General features: G+C 41.0%; 1 protein-coding gene across 1 annotated transcript in view; it reads right to left on the reverse strand.

Annotated features, from left to right (window-relative positions):
- Positions 1-4,917: 4,917 nt before the first annotated feature.
- VKORC1L1 (vitamin K epoxide reductase complex subunit 1 like 1) overlaps positions 4,918-26,514 on the reverse strand; it is a 93,787-nt gene continuing 72,190 nt past the window's right edge. Inside the window, exons 2-3 of the mRNA XM_066274696.1 lie at positions 12,244-12,353; positions 4,918-8,643 (exon numbers count right to left, since the gene is read on the reverse strand). Coding sequence (XP_066130793.1) covers positions 8,417-8,643; positions 12,244-12,353 — 337 coding nt within the window. The 3' untranslated portion in view covers positions 4,918-8,416. The remainder of the gene's footprint in view (positions 8,644-12,243; positions 12,354-26,514) is intronic.

Consider the following 26,514-nt stretch of genomic DNA (forward strand, 5'->3'; position numbering starts at 1 on the left):
GGATAGAAGAAGCAACAGGAGAGGCTAAGCGGGGCTGCGTTGGCTCCCTGGGAAGTCAGAAAAGGCGACACTGGACATGGGTTCAGGGGGTGAGCCTGGGACAAGCTGCCACTGCCCACTGCTCCCCTGGTTGCAAGTCTGTGGGGTCCCTTGGAGTTTAGGAGATGCACACCTGACAGGAAAGAAAGGCATGGGCATGCTCCCAGGAGAGGAAGCCCACTGAAACAATAAACATAGAACCTGATTCTCTTCTCTTGTGGATTTCACATGTGTGACCACGCCCCCTTTTAGCCTACCTTTCCAAGCTCCGTGACAGAAACAATAAAAGTAATCTGACCTGTTAGTGGCCATCATTAGACTTCTTTTAATAAACGAGTATAGTCAGTTTAAATAATATAGAAATTGGGGTTACATATTTTCCCCCCACTGAACTTAAGTTCCTTAAAGGAATCAAGTTGTGTATTCTTGTTTAACATCAAGCAATAATATGTAAGACTCTTTACTTGACAAACATTTAAATAATATTAAACATAACAGATATGCTTAAATGCTTTTACAAATTAGGTGTAAGGCCCATTTCTTTTATTTTAATATCTTAGAGCAAAGGAGTATATAGCTTTATTGGACATTGACTTGTTTCCTCTCAGAAACAGAAAAAGACACAAAACTCCCTTCATTTTTTTGGTATAACTTAAAATACGTTATATCATTACTATGTATTTATAATTTAATAAATCTCAATCTGTAAAGCACATTTTTTATCATTGTTAACAAAATCTACAAACAAATGCCATGCCGCCTCACTTTTCCACCAGCTGGCCCTGCATTTATTACTATGCTTCTTAAAAGGCTCATGCAAATCTCACCTTCCATTTTTAAGATTTGATCCAAGCACTAGATGTAAGCAGTATCTCTGGAACTATGAATTTTTTTTTATGTGGGTCATTCTCCAGTTATACCCACTGTAAAAAAGCCTTTTCTCATATTTTATATATATTTTTCTTTTTTTTTTTTGTATTTTTCTGAAGTTGGAAACGGGGAGGCAGTCAGACAGACTCCCGCATGTGCCCGAGATCCACCCGGCATGTCCACCAGGGGCGATGCTCTGCCCATCTGGGGCGCTGCTCTGTGCAACCAGGGCCACTCTAGTGCCTGAGGCAGAGGCCATAGAGCCATCCTCAGTGCCCGGGCCAACTTTGCTCCAGTGGAGCCTTCACTGCGGGAGGAGAAGAGAGAGACAGAGGAAGGAGAGGGGGAGGGGTGGAGAAGCAGATGGGCACTTCTCTTGTGTGTCCTGGCCAGGAATCAAACCCGGGACTCCTACACGCCAGACCAACACTCTACCACTGAGCCAACCAGCCAGGGCTCATATTTTATATATATATATATTTTTTAAATTTTATTTATTTATTTATTTTATTTTTCTGAAGCTGGAAACGGGGAGGCAGTCTGACAGACTCCTGCATGCGCCCCACCGGGATCCACCCGGCACGCCCACCAGGGGGCGATGCTCTGCCCATCTGGGGCGTCACTCTGCTGCAACCAGAGCCATTCTAGTGCCTGAGGCAGAGGCCACAGATCCATCCTCAGCGCCTGGGCCAACTTTGCTCCAATGGAGTCTTGGCTGCGGGAGGGGAAGAGAGAGAGACAGAGAGGAAGGAGAGGGGGAAGGGTGGAGAAGCAGATGGGCGCTTCTTCTGTGTGCCCTGGCCGGGAATCGAACCTGGGACTTCCACACACCAGGCCAATGCTCTACCTCTGAGCTAACCAGCCAGGGCATATTTTATATTTTAACTTCTAGAGTTTCCACAAAACAGTTGTACTTGGGAATTATAGCTAAGGAGTATATGATTCTATTACTAAAATGTATTATTTACACATTTTTTAAAAATGCGTTATTTAATATAAACTAGTTGTTAATAACCTATTTATTTATTTATTTATTTTTCTGAAGTGAGAAGCGAGGAGGCAGAGACAGACTTCCACATGTGCCCGACTGGGATCCACCCAACATGCCACCAGGGGTGATGCTTTACCTATCTGGGTGTTTGCTCCATTGCAACCGGAGCCATTCTAGTGCCTGAGGCAGAGGCCATGGAGCCCTCCTCAGCGCCCGGGCCAACATTGCTCCAGTGGAGCCTTGGCTGAGGGAGGGGAAGAGAGAGACAGAGAGAAAGAAGAGAGGAAAGGTTGGAGAAGCAGATGGGCACTTCTCCTGTGTGCCCTGACTGGGAATCAAACCTGGGACTTCCACACACCAGGGCCGATGCTCTACTGCTGAGTCAACTGGCCAGGGCTGATGCTCTACTGCCAAGTCAACTGGCCAGGGCAACCTATTTATCTTTTAAGAAATAGAACAGCCCTGGCCGGTTGGCTCAGCGGTAGAGCGTCGGCCTGGCGTGCGGGGGACCCGGGTTCGATTCCCGGCCAGGGCACATAGGAGAAGTGCCCATTTGCTTCTCCACCCCCCCTCCTTTCTCTCTGTCTCTCTCTTCCCCTCCCGCAGCCAAGGCTCCACTGGAGCAAAGATGGCCCAGGCGCTGGGGATGGCTCCTTGGCCTCTGCCCCAGGCGCTAGAGTGGCTCTGGTCGCGGCAGAGCGACGCCCGGGAGAGGTAGAGCATCGCCCCCTGGTGGGCAGAGCGTCGCCCCTGGTGGGCGTGCCGGGTGGATCCCGGTCGGGCACATGCGGGAGTCTGTCTGTCTCTCCCCGTTTCCAGCTTCAGAAATAGAACAATCCATTCAACGTGTAAGTACAGTCTCAATGCTACTAGAGATGGATTAGTTCTTTTTTTAAAGACCCACAAACCTCCAAACTGATAGTGTCTTAGACTCACCTCTGAATGCTGAAGAGATGGCCAACTGTTCTTCAATCTGAGTCTTTCTTTCTTCCAAGTGTAACTCCCTGGGTAAGAGAATTACGACTCTGGGAATTTAGGGGTGACCTCCCCCCAGGCTGCTCAGAGTGGGCGTGAAGCTAACTTTGTATTAAACCCCCAATAATTTACAGTAGAAGAAATATCTACCTACTTATTGTAGTGTTAGGGTACCCAGCACAATGCCTTGTCAACAGAAAATGTTTAATCATAAATTAATGCATAGCTGCTTTGTTAGCCTGGTGTTGCATCCTTTTGTACCAACAGAATAAAATAGTAAGCTTGATATCTCTTGCCCACCAATCAGTGATTTTTCTGTCAACAAAAATGAAGGCAAAATACTGAATTAGATCTTCAAGTCTTTTGTTTTCTTTTTAATTTATTTTTCATTAAGTGAGAGGCAGGGAGGCAGACAGACTCTGCGTGTGCCTTAAGTGGGATCTACCCAGCAAGCCCCCTATTAGGCAGTGCTCTGCCTATCTGGGGCCACTGCTCTGTTGTTCAGCAACCGAGCTATTTTAGTGCCTAAGGGAGGCCATGGAGCCACCCTCACTGCTCAGGGCCAACTTTGTTTGAACCATTTGAGCCATGGCTGTGGGAGGAGGAGGAGAGAAGGGCAAGGGGGGAAGGATGGAGAAGCATAGTCGCTTTTCCTGTGTGTCCTGACTGGGAATCAAACCCAGAACTTCCCCTTGCTGGGCTGATGCTCTACCACTAAGCCAACTGGCCAGGGCCCTTTCTGTTTCCTAAAAACCAAAACATCCTTAGTCAAGGCACATACGAAATCAACCAATGAATGAATGAATAAGTGGAACAACAAATTAATGTTCCTCTCTTTCCTTTCCTCTAAAATCAGTACTTTTTAAAAAAAGCCAAAACAGACTATTCCCCTTTTACATTTGCCCTTCAACATGCCCATTCACTGCAAATTCTCTCCTACTGTTATTTCTACTTTCATAGTTTAAGATTGTTTAGACTGTCCACTGAAAAAAAAAGTTTTAAAAATTATTTTAGAGAAACATTAATTTATTCTTCCACTTATTTATGCATCATTGGTTGATTCTTTTGTGAGCCCTGACTAGGGATTGAACCCACAACCTTGGCGTATTAGGACAACACTAACCAAGCTATCTGGCCAGGGCTTAGAATGTCTGCTGTCTAATGCTAGATGGGAGAACATTATTTTCATTGGGGAGATGGCTCTATATTACAGACAGGGTATGCTGTTTTTGAGTTGTCTTGCAGGCAGATAATTACATTTAGATCAATTCTTGATACAGTTTAATTCTTGGATCAAAGTATTTTTACCTTCCCCCACCTGGGTCCCATTCATTTTTGATGCCTTATCACCATCGCTGCTAATTTTAAGGCTAATTTTACTGTGAGGCATTTTATCATCCTTTATTTTCTAGTTTCTGAGATGAATATCCAAATTGGGACAAAGGAAATAAGGGTAAGTTTTGAATAGATAGTTTCAGTTTTCAGGCTTTATAATTCCTATGTTGCCTTTTAATGTAGAAGGGAATGTATCCTTGCAAAGAACATTTCAATGAGCAACACAAGTAATTTATCTGTAAGGCCCATTTCTTACATCCTAAGGTTCCAGCATAGAACCCATTTGTTCTATTCAATAAAATATGGCTAAACTATATTTCAAATGGATTAATATTTCTTGCAGATGTTAATTTCTTAGAAAACTGCACAAATGGAGTATTCAAGGTGAGCTAAAGTAGAAAAACAGCTGGTTACTGCAGTCTAGGTGCTTACAGAATTGAAAGCGGAACACCTTTCTCATCGACTCTGACAAGCACATAATCACACACCTACAGGAATTCCAAGCACTAGAATTTCTAATAATTCTGCTGTGTCTTCTACAAGTTACACATAATATAAGAGAAAAAAGATCAACTCAGTACACCTGTAGGAATGAGGCTAGAGTATGAGGTTACTTCCAGAATAGTTGATAAGAGTGAATTCATTTCCTCTTCTTTCTTGCAATGCAAGACTGCAGTGTAAGAATGATGGGGCACAACTTCCACAGGTAACTTCTACATTTATTTTATACCAAAAAAGTTATGTGCAACAAATAAACAGTCTTACATATTTACATTTGTTTTTTACCAGTTAGCAAAACTGTCCTAAATCTCTGATAAAGAATATCCCTATCTATATTCAAGGGGAAATCTGCCCAGTGAACTCCGTTTTAAACGAATGTTTCCTCTGGAGTTTAAAGCACTAGTGATAAATATTTTTGATGGAACATACTTATACAGATCATACACCTCATACTTAGGCCATGCTTAATACAGTTTTATTACAAAACATTTCACCTTTTCTGGGGCTAATTTGTCAAAAAACGTTTAACCAAGTAGCATGGACTCCCACCCATGCCTCCTTTATTCTATTGAAAGGTAGTTCTCACATTAGGAATCATAAGTGCTGCCAAACATGTCTGAATAGAGACGGTTTACCAGTGTTTGCATGTTGGGGGAAAATACACGAGGACAAAGGTTGCATATTGGATGCTCCTTCCCAAATAGGTTTCCAAAAAAGATAGTGGGGTTCTCGTTGGCATCTGTTCAATACTGATTTTCAAGATCTGACGGCACTGCTCGGTGTCAAGCAGTGGCACCAATCTATGTTATGAAGTACTTGCTGCAGGTAACTTTGCACTTTTGCTGATAGTCTTCAAAGTAAATACCAATGAAATCGTGTACCTTCACTGTAGTCTTGGTCCTCTAGTCTATCCTACCTAGTAGGTCCAGAGATCTCTTGTACCAAAAGATCTTTGTCTCCTCAAATGAAAATAGTCAATGCTTTTACTATCTTTAAAAGCCATGGACTTGAGAGGCCACATACATCAAGTACAAGTAATTCCTGGCACACAGGTAGGGACCTGAGTTATTTCACCCTAAGTTTACCCTCACTGATGGCAACTAGCTGCAATGACATTCTCCAAACCACTCAGATTCCCCAGAATTTCTCATCTAACCACTTATTTCTTCAAATGATGTGACTATCAATTTAATAAGAGGCTTCATTTGTTACAAATCATTTCAGAAACCAAGAAGCATGGAATTACGGCCAAAAACATAACCTAAACTTTTTCCCTAATGTGCTCTTCAATGTTGGTGGCTAGTAATTTTGCAATGTTTAAATATTCAGTCTAAAAGAGTCATAACAACCCTTAAACTTTATAGGACAGTGCTCCCCCCTCTTCTGGGGTGACGCAGAGGACGTAGAGGGGAGCCCCATCCTTGCAGGGCACGGACGCCGAGGAGCACGCAGCAGGGCCCCGCTCTTACTGAGATGCTGGCGCTACAACGCTGTTCATGTGGGCAGCACGCGTTCATCGCTCAGTGAGAAAAGGTAGTTCATTTGGGATCATAGGAATGTGGCAATTTTTTTTTTAATACAACAGAAACAGTGGTGTTTCCCCCAGGCTTAGGAAAGTAAAAGAAAAACTAGAAGGGTCTGGCTGAACATTTTTACATTTTCTCTTTTGAGTTGAAGACATCTGCAAGAACGCAACATCAAGACAAGCTTTAACTATACTCTGCTGATTGATACAAAATATGATGAAAAAATAATTTTAAATTGGGACACGGGGAACTTGTTTAGCACAACCAGTGTTATGTATACTACAGAGGTCTTAACTGTTAAGCCATTTTCACTGGAGCCTAGAAAAGAGAACCAGCAAATGGCTTGGAAGAACTGGAAGCACTGCTACAGGACCTCATTGTACAGTTCACCTCAACATTAGGACTCGTTTCTCCATAAACATGAGACATCTAATCAATGCTTTCTAGAGCTCTTTAACTACAGAAATAACAACAGTACATACATAATAATACAGGCATTGAAATATTCACATTCATGGGAGAACATCGGCCTGGATGAGATCTGAACTAAGCTTATTACAATTTAGTTCATTACAATTCAGATTTTATATCTGCCTTGGGCCAGAAGAATACATTGCATCAATTATGACATTTGGAAACAGTTGCTGACTCTACACACATGAGCAGAGCCTGTCCCCTCCCTTCAAAAGTCAAATAAAGCACTTAAATTATGGGTCTATTTTTAACACAATAATTAATTGAATTGGAAGCAAAAATATTGCTACTTCTCAATCTAAGGAATAAAATGATCATACATAACCTTTCTATAGAATGCAAGTTGTCTATTTCAGGCTAAGAAAGGGAGGACACTTCTGCCCAAGTTCAACACACAAATGTTTGGTTTGAGATTTAAGACAGAAGGCACTTTTTACATTTTGATATAAGATGTTAACCATAGAAACATACTGTCACAACTTTATTTGGGTTTATTCAAATCACTTAAAAATTCTGCATTTATGTAGTTATTAGAAAGAGTAGTGACATTACTGTATTTCACCTTCAGGTTATTTCTACCTGTAGTACTCTTCTCGACTAAGCAAACTGAGCAGCATGTCAGCCCTAGAGCTTACAAATCCAATATGTGACTCTAAAACAAACTAGACATCCGATTAATTCAGAAAGAAACAGGGAAAACACTACAGAGCTGCCCAAGAGCAACCCTACTCTGGAGTGACTGGGCTTATACTGGTTATTTCAAAGCCATAATACTGCTTGGCTGACTGGCACCAATGTTAAGGAAAAATATCTGAATAAAAATTCAACTGTTGTAAGAAACTTTACCTTAAAATTCCACATTAATATTTCCAGCTTTTCTCCAAAAAAAAAAAAAAAGTACTCATTTTCCCATCGTTAGTGTCCTGAGGCCTTGGACTTGATGGTTTGGTCACATGACTCACTCTGCAAGGTGAAACTGATCCAGTTTTATGACTAGACACAAGTTTGACTTGAATGTCCAAACAGTTTCTTCCTTTCAGAGGAGGGAGAGGAAAAGGAAGCAACTACCCTATTGTTTTTGCTGTCACTGCTGGACCCACAGCTCTCAGTACTTTGCACAAGATGCTCTGTGTGGACTTGCTATTTTCACTTTTTCTTCAGTCAGTGTTGAGCTGACAGTTCTTCAACTAAACTGTACAGTAAGCTCTGCAGGGATGGATCCAATATTTCTACCTTTATTTACAAATATCACAGAAAGGAATTCTAGTTGAATCTACATGTTGAAATCCATCAGCTAAAAACATATTACAGATTGTAAACATGGCAATACTTAATACAGTATCTATTCTAAAATATTTTCATGTCATGATCACATTTGTTATACCTGAAATTGAATTTATACATATTGGGAATTACTAGCAATGCTTGCTCACTTTACAATTGAGGGCTACATTTAATTATTTCAGAAACAACTTCAAAGGAAAGTTAAAGCTTGTCTTTGATTGGCTCGGCTTATGCTTTTTTTTGTATCCATATTGAAAATGAAGATTGACACAGAAAATACCCTTCTAATTTACAAGATTTTAAAAAATCAGTTTAAGATTCTTAGGGAAAGTGTCTGTTGTGAAGAATAAAAAAAAATGCTGCAAAATTAACTTAATGGAAAAAGGGACTTCAGACTGTCAGTTAGGAGTTCGTCAGGTTGTCAGTCCTGCTTGGGCTGCAGCTGCCGTTTCCAGGCCTCATTCAAGTAAACTAGTCGTTTGTAGTTGACGATAAGAAGAATGAAGTTCAGCACGTAAGTGATGACGACAATGATGCAAAACTCCTTCAGCACAAAGTACAGAATGTAGGCCAGGTACAAAGAACCCACCACAGACACGATGGAGGATGTCATGAGGATTAAAGCTGCAACTGCACTTGCTGTCATGCCTGCAAGAGAAAGAGACGCTTGGCTCAATGAGACCTTGACACTGGAGGAAACGTTTCTGAGTTAAAAGGCAACATTTTGTGATTTGCTTGTTTTGGAATACTGATCTTATAGCAAAACATAATGAAATTTGAGAACACAAACTACTAGCCTATTTCATTAAGATTATGCAGATAGACTTTGCACACAGGACAACAGTTTAATAGCTGCAATGTTTTTGACTTGTCAATATTCTAGATAAAATGTTACTTCATAAACTAACCTTAGTTAAGGCTATATTGTTCACAAGTATGTAATCTTGCAGTCACATTATTAAATAAAACTGATTTGTAAAACTGATAGCCTCGCTTTTCTTAATGAATAAAGGAACCTTAGGACCACAACCTTTTCTTCCAAACAAGACACATTTTCCCTGGCCTTTTCACTATCAGCTCCCCGTATGTAGGAAATAAAATTTGCTTTCCCATGTTTAAACCAAATTTATCAAAAATCCATAATGGGAGATGATTATACCAACACGCTGCTGCAGAAGGAAAAGAAACAAAACCCCAAAACATTGCAGAAAGGGCTCACCCTGGAAGATAAGGAAAACCATATGTGGATCAAACCAGATCCTGAAAAAGGGCAGTTATGTGTGCTAGGCTGGGGTTCTCGTGACAAAAACTTGCTTGAATTCTTGATGCTTTTGACATTTTTACATGTATTGTTTTGTAATTCCCTGTAACCAACAGTACTGAAAACGTGCATTTATTGTCAAGGGGACGGCACAGTATATTACTGTCCTCTTACCCAACTACTAATGGGTAAGAATAACAGAAACAGAAAAAAATAAGAATAGGTGGTAATAGGTTTGAGGAGGTTAAAGAGCTAAAATCCATGCTGCCTGTTAAAGAGAAGGGGCCTGTGGGCTGCAACCTGGCCACGCAGGCCTGACTTGCCCGGGCTCCAGTCAGTACTGAAGGATGATGTTTTAAGAAGGTTCTTCAAGACTAAGATGCTGTTGGATTACTTATGCCAGGGACTAGCAAACTGACCAGCTACCTGATTTTGTAAGTAAGCGTTTACTGGAACCTGGCCACACTCATTGACTTGTAATGCCTGTCACTGCTTTCACACTGGAATGGCTGAGCTGAATAGTTGTGAGTCAGCAAAGCCTAAACTATTTTCTATCTGGATTTTTACTAAAAAAGTTTGCTGATCTTTACCCATGCTAAACATCTAAAACTTCAAAAAATTATGCTGCCACTTTAATTTTAACCTAAGAAAGTTAGTTTCAAAATGATATGGACAGGTTATTTACTTTCTCTGTGCCATGCTTTAATTGTATAATTGGGATAATAATCATGACTATATCTTAATACTACTGTGTAGATTAAGAGAGCTAATAGGTATAAACACTTAGAATACTTCAATAAACACTAGCTATTAGTTAAATACTATCATACTGAACTTGTCCTAATGTAATGTAACTGGTGGCTTGGGCTAAAATTCCCAATGGAATTTAAAATATGTTGTAACCTAAACAGATGATTGTACAATCAAGCAAAGGAGTATTCTGCAGCTGAAAAACAGAATGAAAACACTTCATGTACTGCTACGGGAAGATCATGCGATGTGTGTTAGCCAAACGAAACAAAAAGTATATAGAACAGTGTGTACAGATAGTACTTGCCTTTTTAAGAAAAGGAGGAAATTAAGATGATCTTACTGTATTTCCTTGTCTAAAACTAAAGAAAGTCTATGATAACAATAACAAGAAGCTACCACCAGTCGGGTGAGAAGCAGTGAGAAGTGGACAGAAGGGAACAAGGATGGGTCAGACTGTGTAGCATTTTACACACACACACACATATATATTTTAAACTTTGAACCATGTGAATGCACTACCTATGGAAAAATTAACTTAATGTTTCTCAAACAACTTTAAAGAAAGTAAAGATGAAGTGCTAGAAAACTACAGATGAGTTCAAGTGTGCCTCTAATGGTACAGACACTGTTATTAAAAATGCACAAAATGTGAACAGGAAAAACCACATATGATTTAAATTATCTATAAAAAAATTAAATATTATAAATAGAAATTTTTTCCACCTCTATCTCCAAAACTTAACATAGTCCAAATCATTTCTTAGGCTATTTTAATTTGGGCTTACTTATATTCATCATTAGAAATCCAAACAAAACAAATAAATGGAACAGAAAGTGAAAGTTTCACCTCTGACCCCGAACCATCAGAACCTTTCTTATGCATTACCGGCGTATGCATAAACATATAGTTATCCTAGGCCTGTTATACCACAATTTGCTTTTTTTCACTAAACTATGCCTTTATTTTTTCAGAATACACACGTAGAGCTACTTTTTCCCTTAATTGCTACTGTTTTCTAGTATAGATGTAACCTAATTCATTCAACCATTAGGTTTTGCTAAGCTACTTCCAATATTTTGCTGTTTTAAGCTGTACCGTTATAAATATCATTGTGCATATTTTTGTATTTCTGTAAGATATATAATATGAAATTCAATAAACTTGAGGTAGGACTATTCAGAAAAATTCAGATTCACAATTTGCTTCATAACAAAATCAGCTTCTGATAGAAGAGCACAGAACTGGCAGATGATAGGACAAAATAATAACAATTGAAAGCAAGGGCAAAAATGAATGAAGTTAACTTTAAAATCATAACTTTTATACATTCAAAATTCACAAAACTAACAAAAAAGGATAAAGAATGGATTAAATGATTGTAACAAATATGAAAATGGACTATAATCAGGATCCTAATAACCATATTGGCAATAAGAGTAAATTAAAACAGTAAAATAAAAATGATAGCTACTTATAAGTAACTACTAAATTAGGTATTTTACAGAAAACAGTTTTTAGAAATATAGATGGATGAAACTTTGGCAAAACCCAACAACTGAGGGTAAGACAGTTTACTAATACCTATTAAACTCCTTTAAAAATTGATTTTTGACTCATTCATCCCTTGTTTGGAAATGTACTCTGCAGAAATAATTTAAAGAGGGAAAACTGTATATGTGAGGGGAGTTTTACATAAAGTTGATCACAGTGTTATTTAGACATAAAAATTTGAAACCTGATATCAACAATAACAAAACACTTAAGAGAATAGACAATATAAGAGTTTATATAAAAATAAGTGAAAAAAATCAGAAGACAATGGAAATAGTAGATATGTAAATGTAAAGGTGATGGAATTATAAATATCATTAACCATTAATGTTTTCCTAAAGCACAAATTTTAAAATACCTAAAGAGTATAGAAAATAGTACGGAAAAAGGTTTCCAGGGAAGACTGGAGTAATAACTTCCTGAATGAGACTGGTTTTTATGGACATCACAGGACACTGCTGTCCCTGACTAAACACCAACAAGATACCAAATTCAGCATTAGCACCATCAAAATTGTAGTGAACCAAGTTTTGCAACACAAAAATGTTAATAAACTAATGGTTTTATCATTAACGTATACTTCTATTTAATATAAAGATACACTTCAGGGCAAAGACACAAAGTTCTAAATGGAATGTAACAAAAAAAACACCTTACTTTTGTATTGCTGTATAATACTTACCAAGTAATAACTGTAGTATATAAAATATAAGTCCAAAGATACTGTTTGGCTGGTTTAATACACCATCCTTTCCAAAAATGGAACCCAAAAGACCAAATCCTCGACCCCATCTGTAAAATAAGGAAAACCAGTAACCCTATATTTGAGTTTTCCTATTTTGAAAAATGTAAAAATTATCTGAGAATATTATGCCAATATACCCATTGGAATCTCTAACTTGCCAATTTCTATCTAGTCTCTTTTCCAAAAGGTAGGACAAAGTATTCTTTTTCTGATGGCATTAGTATTTGCAGAGGAAGGACTCTCAATTTCAGCTAGGGTCTCTCAGCAGTGGCACCACTGACATTATGGGCTAATTCTCTGTGGTAGGCGGCAGTTCATCACAGGGTGTTTAGTAGAATCCTTGGCCGCTACTCACTATATGCTAGTAGTACCCTGCCAGTTCTGCCAACCAAAAATGCCTCCAACCATTGCCAAATATCCTCTGGGGGCAAAGCCACCCCCAGTTCAAAACCAGTGATATAAGTTGTCCTATTTGTTCATTCAAAGTATGTACACAGAGAGGCGGGTCCAAGATGGCGGCCTAGGATGCTGAGCTTGCTCCCTCCCAAGAACACATCCAGTGTACACCTACATTTAGAGCAGTTCTTCCTGAGAAAAAACTGAAAGCCAACAGAACAGCTTCTGCACAACAAACAATAGGGACCAGAGAGAGAAGATGGGGGAACTGCACGAACTCTCCAGAGGCTGAGGAAACTCTCCAGAAGCAGAGAAACCGGTGAGCACTATCCAGGTTCTCTGGCCAACCTGCAGGGCTACTGTAGCATGTGCCCAGTCAACTCTCCCAGAGCTAGCTCCAGCAGGAACAGGAGGGTAACAGTACGTGGACAAGAGGCCCCTCCACCCAGAGATTGATCCAGTAGGTATGGCAGGGTGCTGGAAAGAGTGTGGAGCTAGCAAAATGCTGTGGCACCCTGTCCTGTGGAGGGCTGCTTGTCCAAAAAAGCTGCAGAGACCCTGGGGCGCTGCTGTACACGTACATGCTGCCCCACTGCGAGGAAGTGTGGAGCTAGCAAAGCATTACAGTGCCTACAACGGGGCTGCTCTGTGCGGAGAGAGGGGGCGCTGCTGCACACGTACACGCTGCCCCACTGCGAGGAAGTGTGGAGCTAGCAGAGCATTGTGGTGCCTACAACGGGGCTGCTCTGTGCGGAGACAGGGGGCGCTGCTGCACACGTACACGCTGCCCCACTGCAAGGAAGTGTGGAGCTAGCAGAGCACTGTGGTGCCTACAACGGGGCTGCTCTGTGCGGCAGGAGAGGATGCTGCTATCCACACATGTGGGACTGCCCTCACCAGAGAGGGTGCAAAGCTAGCCAAGTGTAGCGGTGCACACACATGGAGCTGTTCCATGCAGAGAAAGTGCACAGCTAGTAGGACTTTATGACGTCCTCACTCAGAGCAGTCCTGTCCAGACCCAATCGGGCCACAGAAAAAACAATAGGATACATTCCACACTAGACAGCCCCACCCTAAACCCACCCACTATAACCAGCCTGCCAAAACCATCTGGCACAGTCTACACAGAGGCTACTTTATCAAGACTGGGAGAGATAGCTATTTTATCTAACTTACAGGAATAAACATAGAAATTCAAACAAAATGGAGAGACAGAATATGCCTCCAATGAATAGGGAAAAACCCCATAACAAAAATAATGAAATAAATGGTGATAAGTAATTTCCCTGATATAGAATTGAAAGAAATGATTTTAAGGATGCTCAACCAACTTGAGTAGAATAAAGGACCAATTTACTTGCAATAAAACTGAACCAGTAATGAAAAAACTCCCAAAAAACAAAAACTCAGATGGCTTCACAGGTGAATTCTACTAAAATTTAAAAAAAATTAACACCTAGCCCCAGCTAAGTAGCTCAGTTGGTTAGAGCACTGTCCTGATTCGACAAGGTTGCAGGTTTGATCCCTGGTCAGGGCACACACAAGAATCAACCAATGAAAGCATGAATAAGTAGAACAACAAATCAATGTATCTCTCTCTCTCTTCCTCTATCTAAAAATCAATAAATAAAAACTTAAAAATTAATATTGATCCTTCTAAAACTATTCAAAAAAATTGAAGATCCTGACCTGTGATGGCACAGTGGATAGAGCATCAACCTGGGACTCAGGTCCCAGGTTCAAAGCCCCAAGGTCGCTGGCTTGAGCACGGGCTCATCCCACTTCAGCACAGGATCACCAGCTTGAAGCCCAAGGTTGCTGGCTTGAGCAAGGGGTCACTGGCTCAGCTGGAAGCCGCCCCCCTTGCTCCGGTCAAGGCACATAGAGAAAGCAATCAATGAACAACTATGAGTTGATGCTTCTCGTCTCTCCCTTCCTGTCTCTCCCTCTCAAAAGAAAAGTGAGAGGCAGAGAAAGGGAGAGAGAGAGAGAGAAAAGAACCAACATATAGTTGTTGCTCCACATAGTTAGTTGTGCACTGACTGCTTCTCATATGTGCCTTGACCAGGATCAAACTGGCGACCTCAGGTTCAAGCCGGTGACCACAGGGTCAAGTTGGAGACCATGAGTTCAAGCTGGCGATCAGGGTAGTGTCAGCAACACTGGGACCATATTGGTAACCCTGTGCCAAGGGTTGGTGAGGATGTGGAGATACTGGAATCATTGTACACTGCTGTTAGGTAAAATGGTGCTATAGCTGTGTAAAACAATTTGATGGTTCCTCAAAATGTTAACCATAAAATTATCATACAACCCAGTAATTGTACTCCTAGGTATACGCCCAAAAGATTTGAAAACTGATATTCAAGCAAGTACCAGAACTGTTCATAGTTGCACTATTCACAATAGCCAAAAGGTGGAAACAACTCAGTACCCATCAACTGAAGAACGGATAAACAAAATGTGACACATCCATCCAGTGCAATATTATTCAGCCATAAAAAGAAATGAAGTATTAAATACATGAATGAACCCTGAAAACACTATGCTGAATGAAGTAAGCCAGACACAAAGGTCACACATTGTAAAATTCCATTAAAATGAAATGTCCATAATAGGCAAACGCATGGAGACAGAAAAATTAGTGATAGCCAGTGGCTGGGGAGGGGGACGGAAGAGTGACTGCTTAATGGGTACAGTATCTCCTTTGAGGGTAATGCAAATTCTTTGGAACTATTACATAGAGAAACAATGGTTGCACAACACTGCAAATGGCACTGAATGTACACTTTAAAATGATTAATTCTATACATAAATTTCACTTCAATTTTAAGAAAAAAATTTGTGTAGTAAGAGGACAGGCAATTTTTATTTTCACTATTAAATTTTTATGTATTTTCCTAACTTTTTTTTACAAAGGACATGTATAAATAATCATAAAAAGGATATGCATATATATATATATTTTTTTGTATTTTTCTGAAGCTGGAAACAGGGAGAGACAGTCAGACAGACTCCCGCATGCGCCCGACCGGGATCCACCTGGCACGCCCACCAGGGGCTACGCTCTGCCCACCAGGAGGCGATGCTCTGCCCCTCCGGGGTGTCGCTCTGCCACGACCAGAGCCACTCTAGCGCCTGGGGTAGAGGCCAAGCAAGGAGCCATCCCCAGAGCCCGGGCCATCTTCACTCCAATGGAGCCTTGGCTGCGGGAGGGGAAGAGAGAGACAGAGACGAAGGAGAGGGGGAGGGGTGGAGAAGCAGATGGGCGCTTCTCCTGTGTGCCCTGGCTGGGAATCAAACCCGGGACTTTTGTACGCCAGGCCGACACTCTACCACTGAGCCAACCGGCCAGGGCCGGTACATATATTTTTTTACAGGGACAGAGATGAGTCAGAGAGAGGGACAGATAGGGACAGACAGACAGGAACGGAGAAATATGAGAGGTATCAAGCATCAGTTTTTCATTGCGACACCTTAGTTGTTCATTGATTGCTTTCTCATATGTGCCTTGACTGCGGGCCTTCAGCAGACCAAGTAACCCCTTGCTCAAGCCAGATGAGCCTGCGCTCAAGCTAGCAACCTTGGGGTCTCGAACCTGGGACCTTCCACATCCCAGTCCAACGCTCTATCTACTGCGCCACCACCTGGTCAGGTAGGATAAATTATTTTAAAGAAAAAAAATAAATACTATAAAATATCAACCATTTCTGGGTAAGAATTTAAACTGGTTTCTTTTCCCCTTTGTTGTGTTTTGTAAATTTTCTTTAGTGATCAAATATTACTTTTATAATGACTGCAGCAAAAAAGAATGCCATATTAAGTTCATCAATCACATTTTTTTTCTTCTTTTCCAAGTGAGAGGAGGGGAGATAGAGAGACAGACTCCCACATGTGCCCTGACTGGCACCTAACTGGCAACCCCTATCTGGGGCCAATGGTCTGCCAATCTGGGACCATGCTCACAACTGAGCTATTTTTAGCACCTGAAGTGGAGGTTCCATGGAGTCATCCTCAGTACCCAGGGCTGATGCACTCAAACCAATTGAGCCATGGCTGTGGGAAAGGAAAGGGGGGGAGGTGGAAAAGCAGATGCTCACTTCTCCTGACCGGGAATCAAACCCAGGACATCCACCCTGGGCCGATGCTCTACCACTGAGCCAACCAGCCAAGGCATCAATCACATTTAAATGAATTAATAATGAACCTTAACGTCTTCCCAAATTAACTCTCTCCCCCTCAACAAAATTGAAATTTTTATTTAAATCTCTTTCCTCATGGAAAATCTATGAAGACCCTAATATCATGACTAAAACATTCAGGAACACAATATTAAAGAGGAGAATTGAGTAACAATGTAGGAGTTTCCCTGATATTATCCTACTCTGAGGAAGTATTTATTGAGATGCTGGCTCACATATACCACTTACAAATACAGTGGTACCCTGAGATATGAATTTAATTCATTCTGTAACCGAGCTCGTAAGTCAACTCGTATATCAAACTGCTGATACTGAACCCATGCGCACCAATTAGCGGCAGCTTCCCGAATCATGACTCGTATCTCGGAATTTCGCTCGGAAATACTGACTGAGTTGCAGCTCATATCTTAAAAAATTCGTATGTTGTTCTGTTCGTATCTCAAGGTACCACTGTATTCTTTTCAGTTACAAATGTATGTAAGACCACTGGAATCTTGCTTGTTCTTCCCTTCCCAAGTTCAAGCTTGGACAAGGTAATACATTTTGCCTATAATTTTCTAATTCTATATGAGCATTGTGTAATCGCCTTCCAATATACTGTATCTATTCAAACATTATCTTAAATTATACTGTTTGATGGTTATAAAACTTTGGGGAGCATGTTTTACTGAACAAACTACTAAGCTGCAGCACATAGAAATAAAAATCCAGTTGGCTTCTAAAGTTGGCTGAGCATTATGAAGGGGCCTATTAGATATAACATAAAGTTTAGTACCTTCAAGAAAAAAATGCTAACAATGTAATTTACACAAAGGAAATCGCTATACACGATAGGCCAGTTTCCCGATAAGCATACAGAAACCCCAGTGCCAGAAGTGGTATGAGCTTTGGAGTCAGACAACCTTGGGTTTGTTATTACCTGGCGGTGTGACTTCAGGTAAGTAACTTAATCTTGGACTATGAATTCCCTCATTTGTAAAATGGAGATAATTTTGGTACCTAATTTATTGTAGTGTTGTGAGAAATAATTGTTAATAATTAATACCAAAATATAAATAGCATGTGTACAGAAGACTGGCTACCTGGCATTATTTCTTCAAGGCCCAATGGTTATGAGCCTTAACATTTTAAATTTGACCCTAAACACTGTATATTACATTTTATATTTTGTAGAAGTACTATAACTTAATCGAAAATATTGTTGGTGAATATTGGGCTGTTTCTATTTTTTCATGATTATAAAGCATTAAATGAACATATTGTGCAAAAGTCTGTCTGTATATTACATTATTTCCATAGGATAGACTATAATAAGAGAAATGACTTGATTAACTGTTGTAAGCATCTTAAAAACTATTGTATTATTGTGCAAAAAGTTACAAATTTATACTTCTACCATCAATTCCTGAAATGTCTAAATGTCTTTTCTTCTTCCTTTTTTTTTTTTTTGACAGAGACAGAGTCAGAGAGAGGGACAGGTAGGGACAGGCAGACAGGAAGAGAGAGAGATGAAAAGTATCAATTCTTTGTTGCAGAACCTTAGTTGTTTGTTTTCCCATATGTGCCTTGACTGGGGGGCTACAGCAGACCGAGTGACCCCTTGCTCAGGCCAGTGGCCTTGGGCTCAAGCTGGTGAGCCTTGCTCAAACCAAATGAACCTGCGCTCAAGTGGGTGACCTCAGGGCCTCGAACCTGGGTCCTCCGCATCCCAGTCCGATGCTCTATCCACGGTGCCATTGCCTGGTCAGACCCGAAATGTCTTTAACAATCGCTAGAACCACACAAATGGTAAACATGATTTACACTTAAACAGAAAAATATATTCACAAGTTAAACTTTCAATTACCTTTACCTGTTTATTTATATTTTGGAAATCATGTTTTTTTCTTTGATATTTAATTTTTTTACCAATAAATGTGCAATTATCTTGCTTTTACCATTATATTTGATCAATATCAATATATAATCTTTAAAAACAATAATATTTAAATTACACACACACAGATATTTAAATTGTGTGCATGTACTCAATAAGTTTGGGGGAATTATTCCTTATTCCTCAAACTTCCATGTGGAGAGGCCCCCATCTGAGCAATACCCCTCACCTCCTATCCTGTCCCTTCACTTATTCCTCACCAGGCCAGTAGCAGCAACTTAGTTGGTAAACAATTTACAAGCAGGAACTGAGTATCTGTGGATCAGACTCTTCTCTATTCCTTTTTTGGGCTCTCTCTACCTAAATAAAGCTGCATCCTAGATTAAACTTTTTTAAAGGTGGTAGAAACTATATAATATAAAACTTACCACTTTAACCATTTTAAGTGTACAGTTCAAGAATATTAATATATTTGTATTGTTGTGAAACAGATCTCCAGAACCTTTCCTCTTGCAAAACTGAAACTCTGTCCCCATTTAAAAACACTCCCCTTTTCTCCCTATGTCCATCCCCTGAAAACCGCCTTTTGATTATTTTCTGTTCCTATGAATTTGACTACTTTACTTTAGATACGTCTTATACAGACATCAGAGTAATGGTGGCATGAGAGATACCCTTGGTCTCTCCCCTTAAAATTACAACAAATTGAACAGCTATGACGCAGTGAAGGAACCCCAGCTGGGCTCACGGGCGCACCCAAAAGATCTGCCAAAAGGACTAATAGGGCAGGAGATAAGCTGCACTCACAGTCGGCTCTGGAAAGGAGAGAACCCCAGACTGTCCAGCATTTCACCCACTGGGGCTCCAGAGAGAAGCCCGGAGTGACTGGGTTTTTCTCCGCCAGTCCTACAGAGAGGGGAGAAGCCTGGAGTAACTGGGTCTCCTTCTGCCAGGAGGATTGGAGAGAGGAGGAGCAGGGGGAGGTACTAACCAAAGTGGCAGCAGAACAAGGGATCGTGGCCAGTGTTCGTGGGGTCTGCCTACAGCCTGCACTGGGCAGAGGCAGAGAAAACAAAAGTGCAGCCCCCGGCTTCCCAGATCCTGCCTTCCTTACCTCACGGCATAGAGAGTAGCATAGACAGACCACATAGCTAGCTCTGCAGAGACACTTTCTCCTCTGAAAAACAGAGGTGCTCCATGTCTAGTCCCCTAGTCTGTTAAGACATGGGAAGGAAGGCCCAGACCTGGGATCATCATTGCTAAAACCATAAAGCAATAAAGCTCTCACAACACACCCCACCCACCAACGCAACTGCGCCTGCCTACCTCATTGCAACAATATCTCAGCCAAGGTCAGCCCAGGAATTTCACAGTTAAACTTGTAATACAGCAACATCTACAGGAAACAGTAAAACCTCTCAAAACTGAAATTTTCTTCCTTTTTAAATTTTTTCCTTCTTTTTCTCTTTTGAATTTCATTTTCTTTCATTTTTATATTTTTATTCTTTTTGTGGGTGTTGTTTTTGTTTTTTTGTTTTTGCTTTGTTTTCTTGTGATTTTTTTTTTACTTGTCATTATTTTTAAATTTTTTATATTTTTCATTGTATTTTTCACTTGCACTTTTTATTTTGTTATTTTTTTTAAGTTTTTTTTTTATTCATTTTAGAGAGGAGAGAGAGGGAGTCAGAGAGAGAGAGAGAGAGAGAGAGAGAGAGACAGGGGGGAGGAGCTGGGAGCATCAACTCCCATATGTGCCTTGACCAGGCAAGCCCAGGGTTTCGAACTGGCGACCTCAGCATTTCCACGTCGACGCTTTATCCACTGCGCCACCACAGGTCAGGCGCACTTTTTATTTTTTTAATTTATTTTTTTTTACAGGGACAGAGAGAGAGTTAGAGAGAGGGATAGACAGGGACAGACAGACAGGAATGGAGAGAGATGAGAAGCATCAATCATCAGTTTTTCGTTGCGACACCTTAGTTGTTCCTTGACTGCTTTCTCATATGTGCCTTGACCGCGGGCCTTCAGCAGACTGAGTGATCCCTTGCTCAAGCCAGCGACCTTGGGTCCAAGCTGGTGAGCTTTTGCTCAAACCAGATGAACACGTGCTCAAGCTGGCGACCTCGGGGTCTCAAACCTGGGTCCTCTATATCCCAGTCCTACACTCTATCCACTGCGCCACCGCCTGGTCAGGTGCACTTTTTATTTTTTTAGTTGTTTTTTTGTTAGAGTTCTTAACAATAACACTTTCAAATGCCATCAACAAAGAAAAAATCGAATACCATGGCTACCTAAGACAAAGACATAGTTCAGAAAGAAAATGAAATATCTCCAGAAAAAAATATCAATCACATGGAAACCTTGGATTTAAATAACAGAGAATTCAAAACTGAAGTTCTGAAAATACTCAATGAGATGCAAGAAAACACCAATAGGCAACTTAATGAGCTCAGAAAATAAAATGAATACCTCATCAAGGAGACCAAAACTTTAAAAACAGAGACAAAGAACTCAACATATAACCTGAAAACTTAGATAGCAAGTTCAGCTAATAGAACAGGCCAGATAGAGGAAAGAATCAGTGACACTGAAGACAGGCAACTAGAGATACTACAGAGAGAGAATTATGAATTTTAAAAATTGAGAGCTCTACAAGAATTGTCTGACTCCATCAGAAAGAGCAATATAAGAATGGCTATATAAGAAGAAGAGAAAGAGAAAGGAATAGGGAACATATTCAAACAAATAATTGATGAGAACTTTTCAAGCCTATGGAAAGAGACAGCCTCAAATCCAAGAAACAAACAGAACACCAAGTTACCTCAACCCAAACGGACCTTCTTTGGCACACTGTAATAAAATTGTCAAAAATCAATGACAAAAAAAGCAACCTGAAGGCAGCTAGGGAAAAGAAGAACGTAAGAAGTAAAGGAAGGCCCATTAGGTTATCATCAGACTTCTCAGCAGAAACTCAACAAGCCAGAAGAGAGTGAACCCAAACATTCAAAGTACTGAAAGAGAAGAATTACCAGGCAATATCCATCAAAGTTATCCTTTAAATATGAAGGAGAAATAAAAACTCTTCCAGACATACAGAAGCTGAGGGAATTTGTCACCAGGAAATACTTAAGGGGTTTATTCAACCAGATACCAAGAACAAAACAAATCAAAACTATGAGTAAAAGCTCCAACAAGGTCACAATAAAAACAAGGATGAAACTGTGACAACAATAACATAAAAGGGGAGAGGATAAAGATCTGCAATAGCAAAGGAGGATGGAGTGCAGAACCACTCATAAGACAAAGGACTCTAGTACGTAAGACAATTTTTCTCTTAATACTTAATGGCAACTACCTATGAAAAAGCTACTGCTGAAACACATAGCTTAGAAAAGAAGAAACGGGAGAAAGAAGTATGGAATACCACCAAACAAAAACAACTGACGGAAAAGAAACACAAGAGAAGAACCAAAGGAGACACAGAGCTACCAGAAAACAAAACATAAAATTGCTAAAGGAAATCCTCAAGTGTCAATAATTATCCTAAATGTAAATGGACTGAATTCACCAATAACATCAGGAAATGAGAGATCCCAAGTAAACAACCTCACATCACATCATATGAAAAGATACTCAAGATTCCAGTCAAGATGGTGGTACAGGAACTCTGTTGTACTTGCCTCCTCCCAAACACATCAAAGACATCAAAAGATACTATGAGACAAATGAAAATGAAGACAATATAAAATCTATGAGACTCATCAAAAGCAGCCCTAAGAGGGAAATTCATAGTAATATAGATCTGAGCTGTCTGGTAAGACAGAACAAGTGAAATAGGGAAACTGAAACAGATAGTTAAAAGGCCAAAAAGTTTACAGTCATCTAATAAATCGCAAAATCCTATCTTCCCTAACCAAGGATGCTTAAGACCTCTGCTAAACTTCCGGCCTTTAAAACCCTCAAAACAAAGGACCCAGGGCACACTCTCGCTCCTTCTCTCTCTTGCTTTCACTCCCAGAGCACACCTGCTCAAATCTTTGAGTATACTTTCCTAAGCTCCAAGTGCCCTTCTTCTGCCTCTGTAACTTGATTCCTGAGCCTAGACAGCCCAGCTGGCTCACTTTTACTACCTTTGTAACATTCTAAATAAACTTTTTCTTATACTTTGAGTTCTTGGCTCTGAATTTTTTCTTTGCTGAACTTCCAACTTTGCCAGTAACAACTGGTGCCGTTTTACTGCCAACATCATGGGTTACAGATCTACCTCAAGAAACAAACAAAAAAAATTTCAAATAAAAAAACTAAATTTACACCTAAAGGAATTAGAAAAAGAACAGAAAACAAGGCCAAAGTGAGTGAAAGGGAGGAAATAATAAAGATCAGAGCAGAAATAAACAAAATAGGGTCTAAAAACATCAAAGAAATGAACAGCTTGTTCTTTAAAAAGATAAATAAAATTGATAAACCTTTAACTGGAGTCATAAGAAAAAAAAAGGGTGGGCACAAATAAAATCAGAAATGAAAGAGGAGATTGATACAGATTCAAAATCCTTGACAGTTCTGGGTTTGAGGCCACTCAGCAAAAGTCTCAGGTTACGTCAGGCTGGGTGCCACCCACCTGAGGAATGTGGACCTTTGTAGGGGTAGCATCTCAGGGACTGTCAAGGTGAAGCTGGCAGAGTTCATCAGGCTAAAAACAGATTACCCGTAAGACTTGGCTCTGTACAGGAATGCTAGTGCTTATCGAGTGCTTCAGGTTGGTGACTGTCAGGTGCCTTCATCCTAAATCCACACAGCAGTCTCTTCTTCTGTGTCTCTGATACCTAGTGAGTTTGCCTAGATTACCTTGAGAGTTTTTCAAGAAAGACTACAGCACAGGCCAAAGCTGGCTGCAGGCAGCAGATTCATCTGCAAGATTCAAGCTTGCTAGGGAGAGACATCAGGAAGTCTGCAGGGTGGGGCTAATGCATCTTCCCAGAATAATGCTGTGGAGCGTTGGCACCAGTTGAGTTGTACAGGGGGAAACAGCCCTCATCCTAAAACCACACACAACCTAGTCTCTCCCTGTGTGTCTCTGACACCCCCTGAGTTTACCCAGATTTCCTTGAGATTTTCAAGAAAGACTGAAACACAGGCCCAGGCTGGGCACAGCCAGCAGATACCTCCAAAGGGTGGAAGCTTGGCAGGAAAGGTCCTTAGGGAGTCAGCAGACCCATCATAGGGATGGTGGTCCTGGTTGGGCACTGGGGAATAATGGCCCTCGTCCCAAAGCCACAAAACTCAGTTTCTCCCTGTGCGTCTCTGACCCCTTCTAAGTTTCTCTTGAGTTTTTCATAAAAGACTGTAACATGGGCCCAGGATAGTGCCCGAGTGAGTCGGGAGGGTAGAGATACAGCATTTCCTCAGGCTGATGCCATGGGGGATTGGCACTGGTCAGGCGCACAACAAAAAATGGTCCTTGGCCTAAAGCCACGTAACTCAGTCTGTCCTTATGTGTCTCTGACACTCCCTAACTTTGACCACATTTCCTCAAGAGTTTTACAAGAACCACAACACAGTCTGAGCCGGACTGCAGCCCAAAGACTTCTCCTAGGGTGTGAGCTTGGAAAGGCAGGGCCTCAGAGAGTCAGTAGAGTGGTAGTAGTACACCTCCTGAGGCTGATGCATGGGGAGAAGGCAGGCCCAACACAGGAACAGTGGAAGTGCAAGAGAAATGGTCTTCAACCCAAAGCAACACAACTCAGTCTCTCCCTGCGTGTCTCTGATGCCCCATGAGTGTGCCTGGATTTCCTGGAGTTTTTCAAAGAACTACAATGTGAGCCCAGTCTGGCTGCAGCCAGCAGATTCATCTGCTGGCTGTGAGCTTGGTAGGACAACGCAGAGCCTCAGAGAGTAGGGAAGGTGGAGCTAGTGCGTCTCCCCAGGCAGATGCCATTTAAAGGAAAGTGCTCAACACAGGAAAGATGGACTCTGGACTGTACTGGAGAGGAACTCAGCAGAGATACTGGCAGCTGTTTTCTACAGCCCTCTCTTTGAAGCCACACTCTCCCTGTAGTACAGAATAGGGAGTAGTATAATCAATAATATTGTAATAACTATGTATGGTGCCAGATGAGTAGCTGAAATATTGGCAGGAACACTTTGTAAAGTATATTATTGTCTAACCACTATGCTGTACACCTGAAACTAATACAAAATAATAGTGAACATAAACTGCAATTAAAAAATAAAATTTTTCAGGTGGTGGCGCAGTGCATAGAGCATCAGACTGGGATGCAGAGGACCCAGGTTCGAGACCCAGAGGTCACCAGCTTGAGCGCTGGCTCTTCTGGTTGGAGCAAAGCTCACCAGCTTGGACCCAAGGTCGCTGGCTCGAGCAAGGGGGTACTCGGTTTGCTGAAGGCCCACCATCAAGGCACATATGAGAGAACAATCAATGAACAACTAAGGTGTTGCAACAAAAAACTAATGATTGATGCTTCTCATCTCTCTCCATTCCTGTCTGTCTGTCCCTATTTATCCCTCTCTCTGACTCTTGCTGTCTCTGTAAAAAATAAATTAATTAAATTAAAAATAAATAAAATTTTAAAAATGAATGAGAAGTGACAGCTGATACCACAAAAATACAAAAGATTTTAAGAAAATACTATGAACATGTATATGGCTACAAACTAGACAATATGGAAGAAATGGATAAATTCCTAGAAATATACAATCATCTAAAACTGAGTCTAAATAAAAACAGAAAATCTGAACAGACCAATAACTACTAACAAAATCAAATCATTAATAAAAAAACTCCTGACGGTTATATTCAAGATGGCAGTGTAGGTAAATGCGGTATTTGCATCCTACCACTGCCACATCAAAATCACAGAGCCATCGTTCAGAACCACCTGAAATCTAGCTAAACAGAAGTCCTATAACTAAAATTAAAAGAATACAGAAGAAGCCATATCAAGACTGAGAAAAGGGGAAAAGAAACAGAACAGGATGCAGAACAGGCTACTCCTACACCCATGTGTGGCAGATAGAAATTAGGAGCGATATCTCAGCTGTGTGTACACCATGAAGAGCATGGGGTCCCAGCCCCACACCTGACCCTCTAGTCCAGGGTTCCAGTGCCAGGAAGAGAAGCCTAGCTGTGAAAAGCAGCCAGGATTGTGGATGAGTAAGATGGAGGACTGCTGGGATTCCAAGCATTCCTCTTAAAGGGCCCATTCATAAACTTACTCCAACTAATTTGCTTTGAGCTCCAGAGCTGAGGCAACACCTTGAAAATCACCAGGGACATACGGGAGACACTGAATTATCTGGCTTCTGAGGGCTGTAGGGGCAGCTTTCTCCCAGACACAGGTGCTGGCAGAAGCCATTGTCCATGCTAAGCCCTCCCTTCATAGCTGGCAGGCAGGCACAATTTCTGAGTCTCCATTAACCTGGCTAAAATCACACACCCTGTTGATTCCCTGGGACAATGCTCCAATCAACTTGCAGGCACACTCAAGCTGTTTCTAGTGGCTTTCCCATATAAACCACCTGTCCTGGCTCATGATGTGGACTTTTCTAAAGTCTCTTAAAGGTTCATAAACTCCAAACAGGCAGCATCTAGCCTTGGTAAGCCCCACATCTCTAGCTAAGCAGTCCCAGGCCCAGCACTAGTGGCAGCTGACCTTGCTTGGTTCACAGCTTGGCCTCTCCTGAGAACCTCTAATCCCAGAACAAGTAGCAGCCATC

Source organism: Saccopteryx bilineata, chromosome 4, assembly GCF_036850765.1.
Source record: "Saccopteryx bilineata isolate mSacBil1 chromosome 4, mSacBil1_pri_phased_curated, whole genome shotgun sequence".
NCBI classification, from domain to species: domain Eukaryota; kingdom Metazoa; phylum Chordata; class Mammalia; order Chiroptera; family Emballonuridae; genus Saccopteryx; species Saccopteryx bilineata.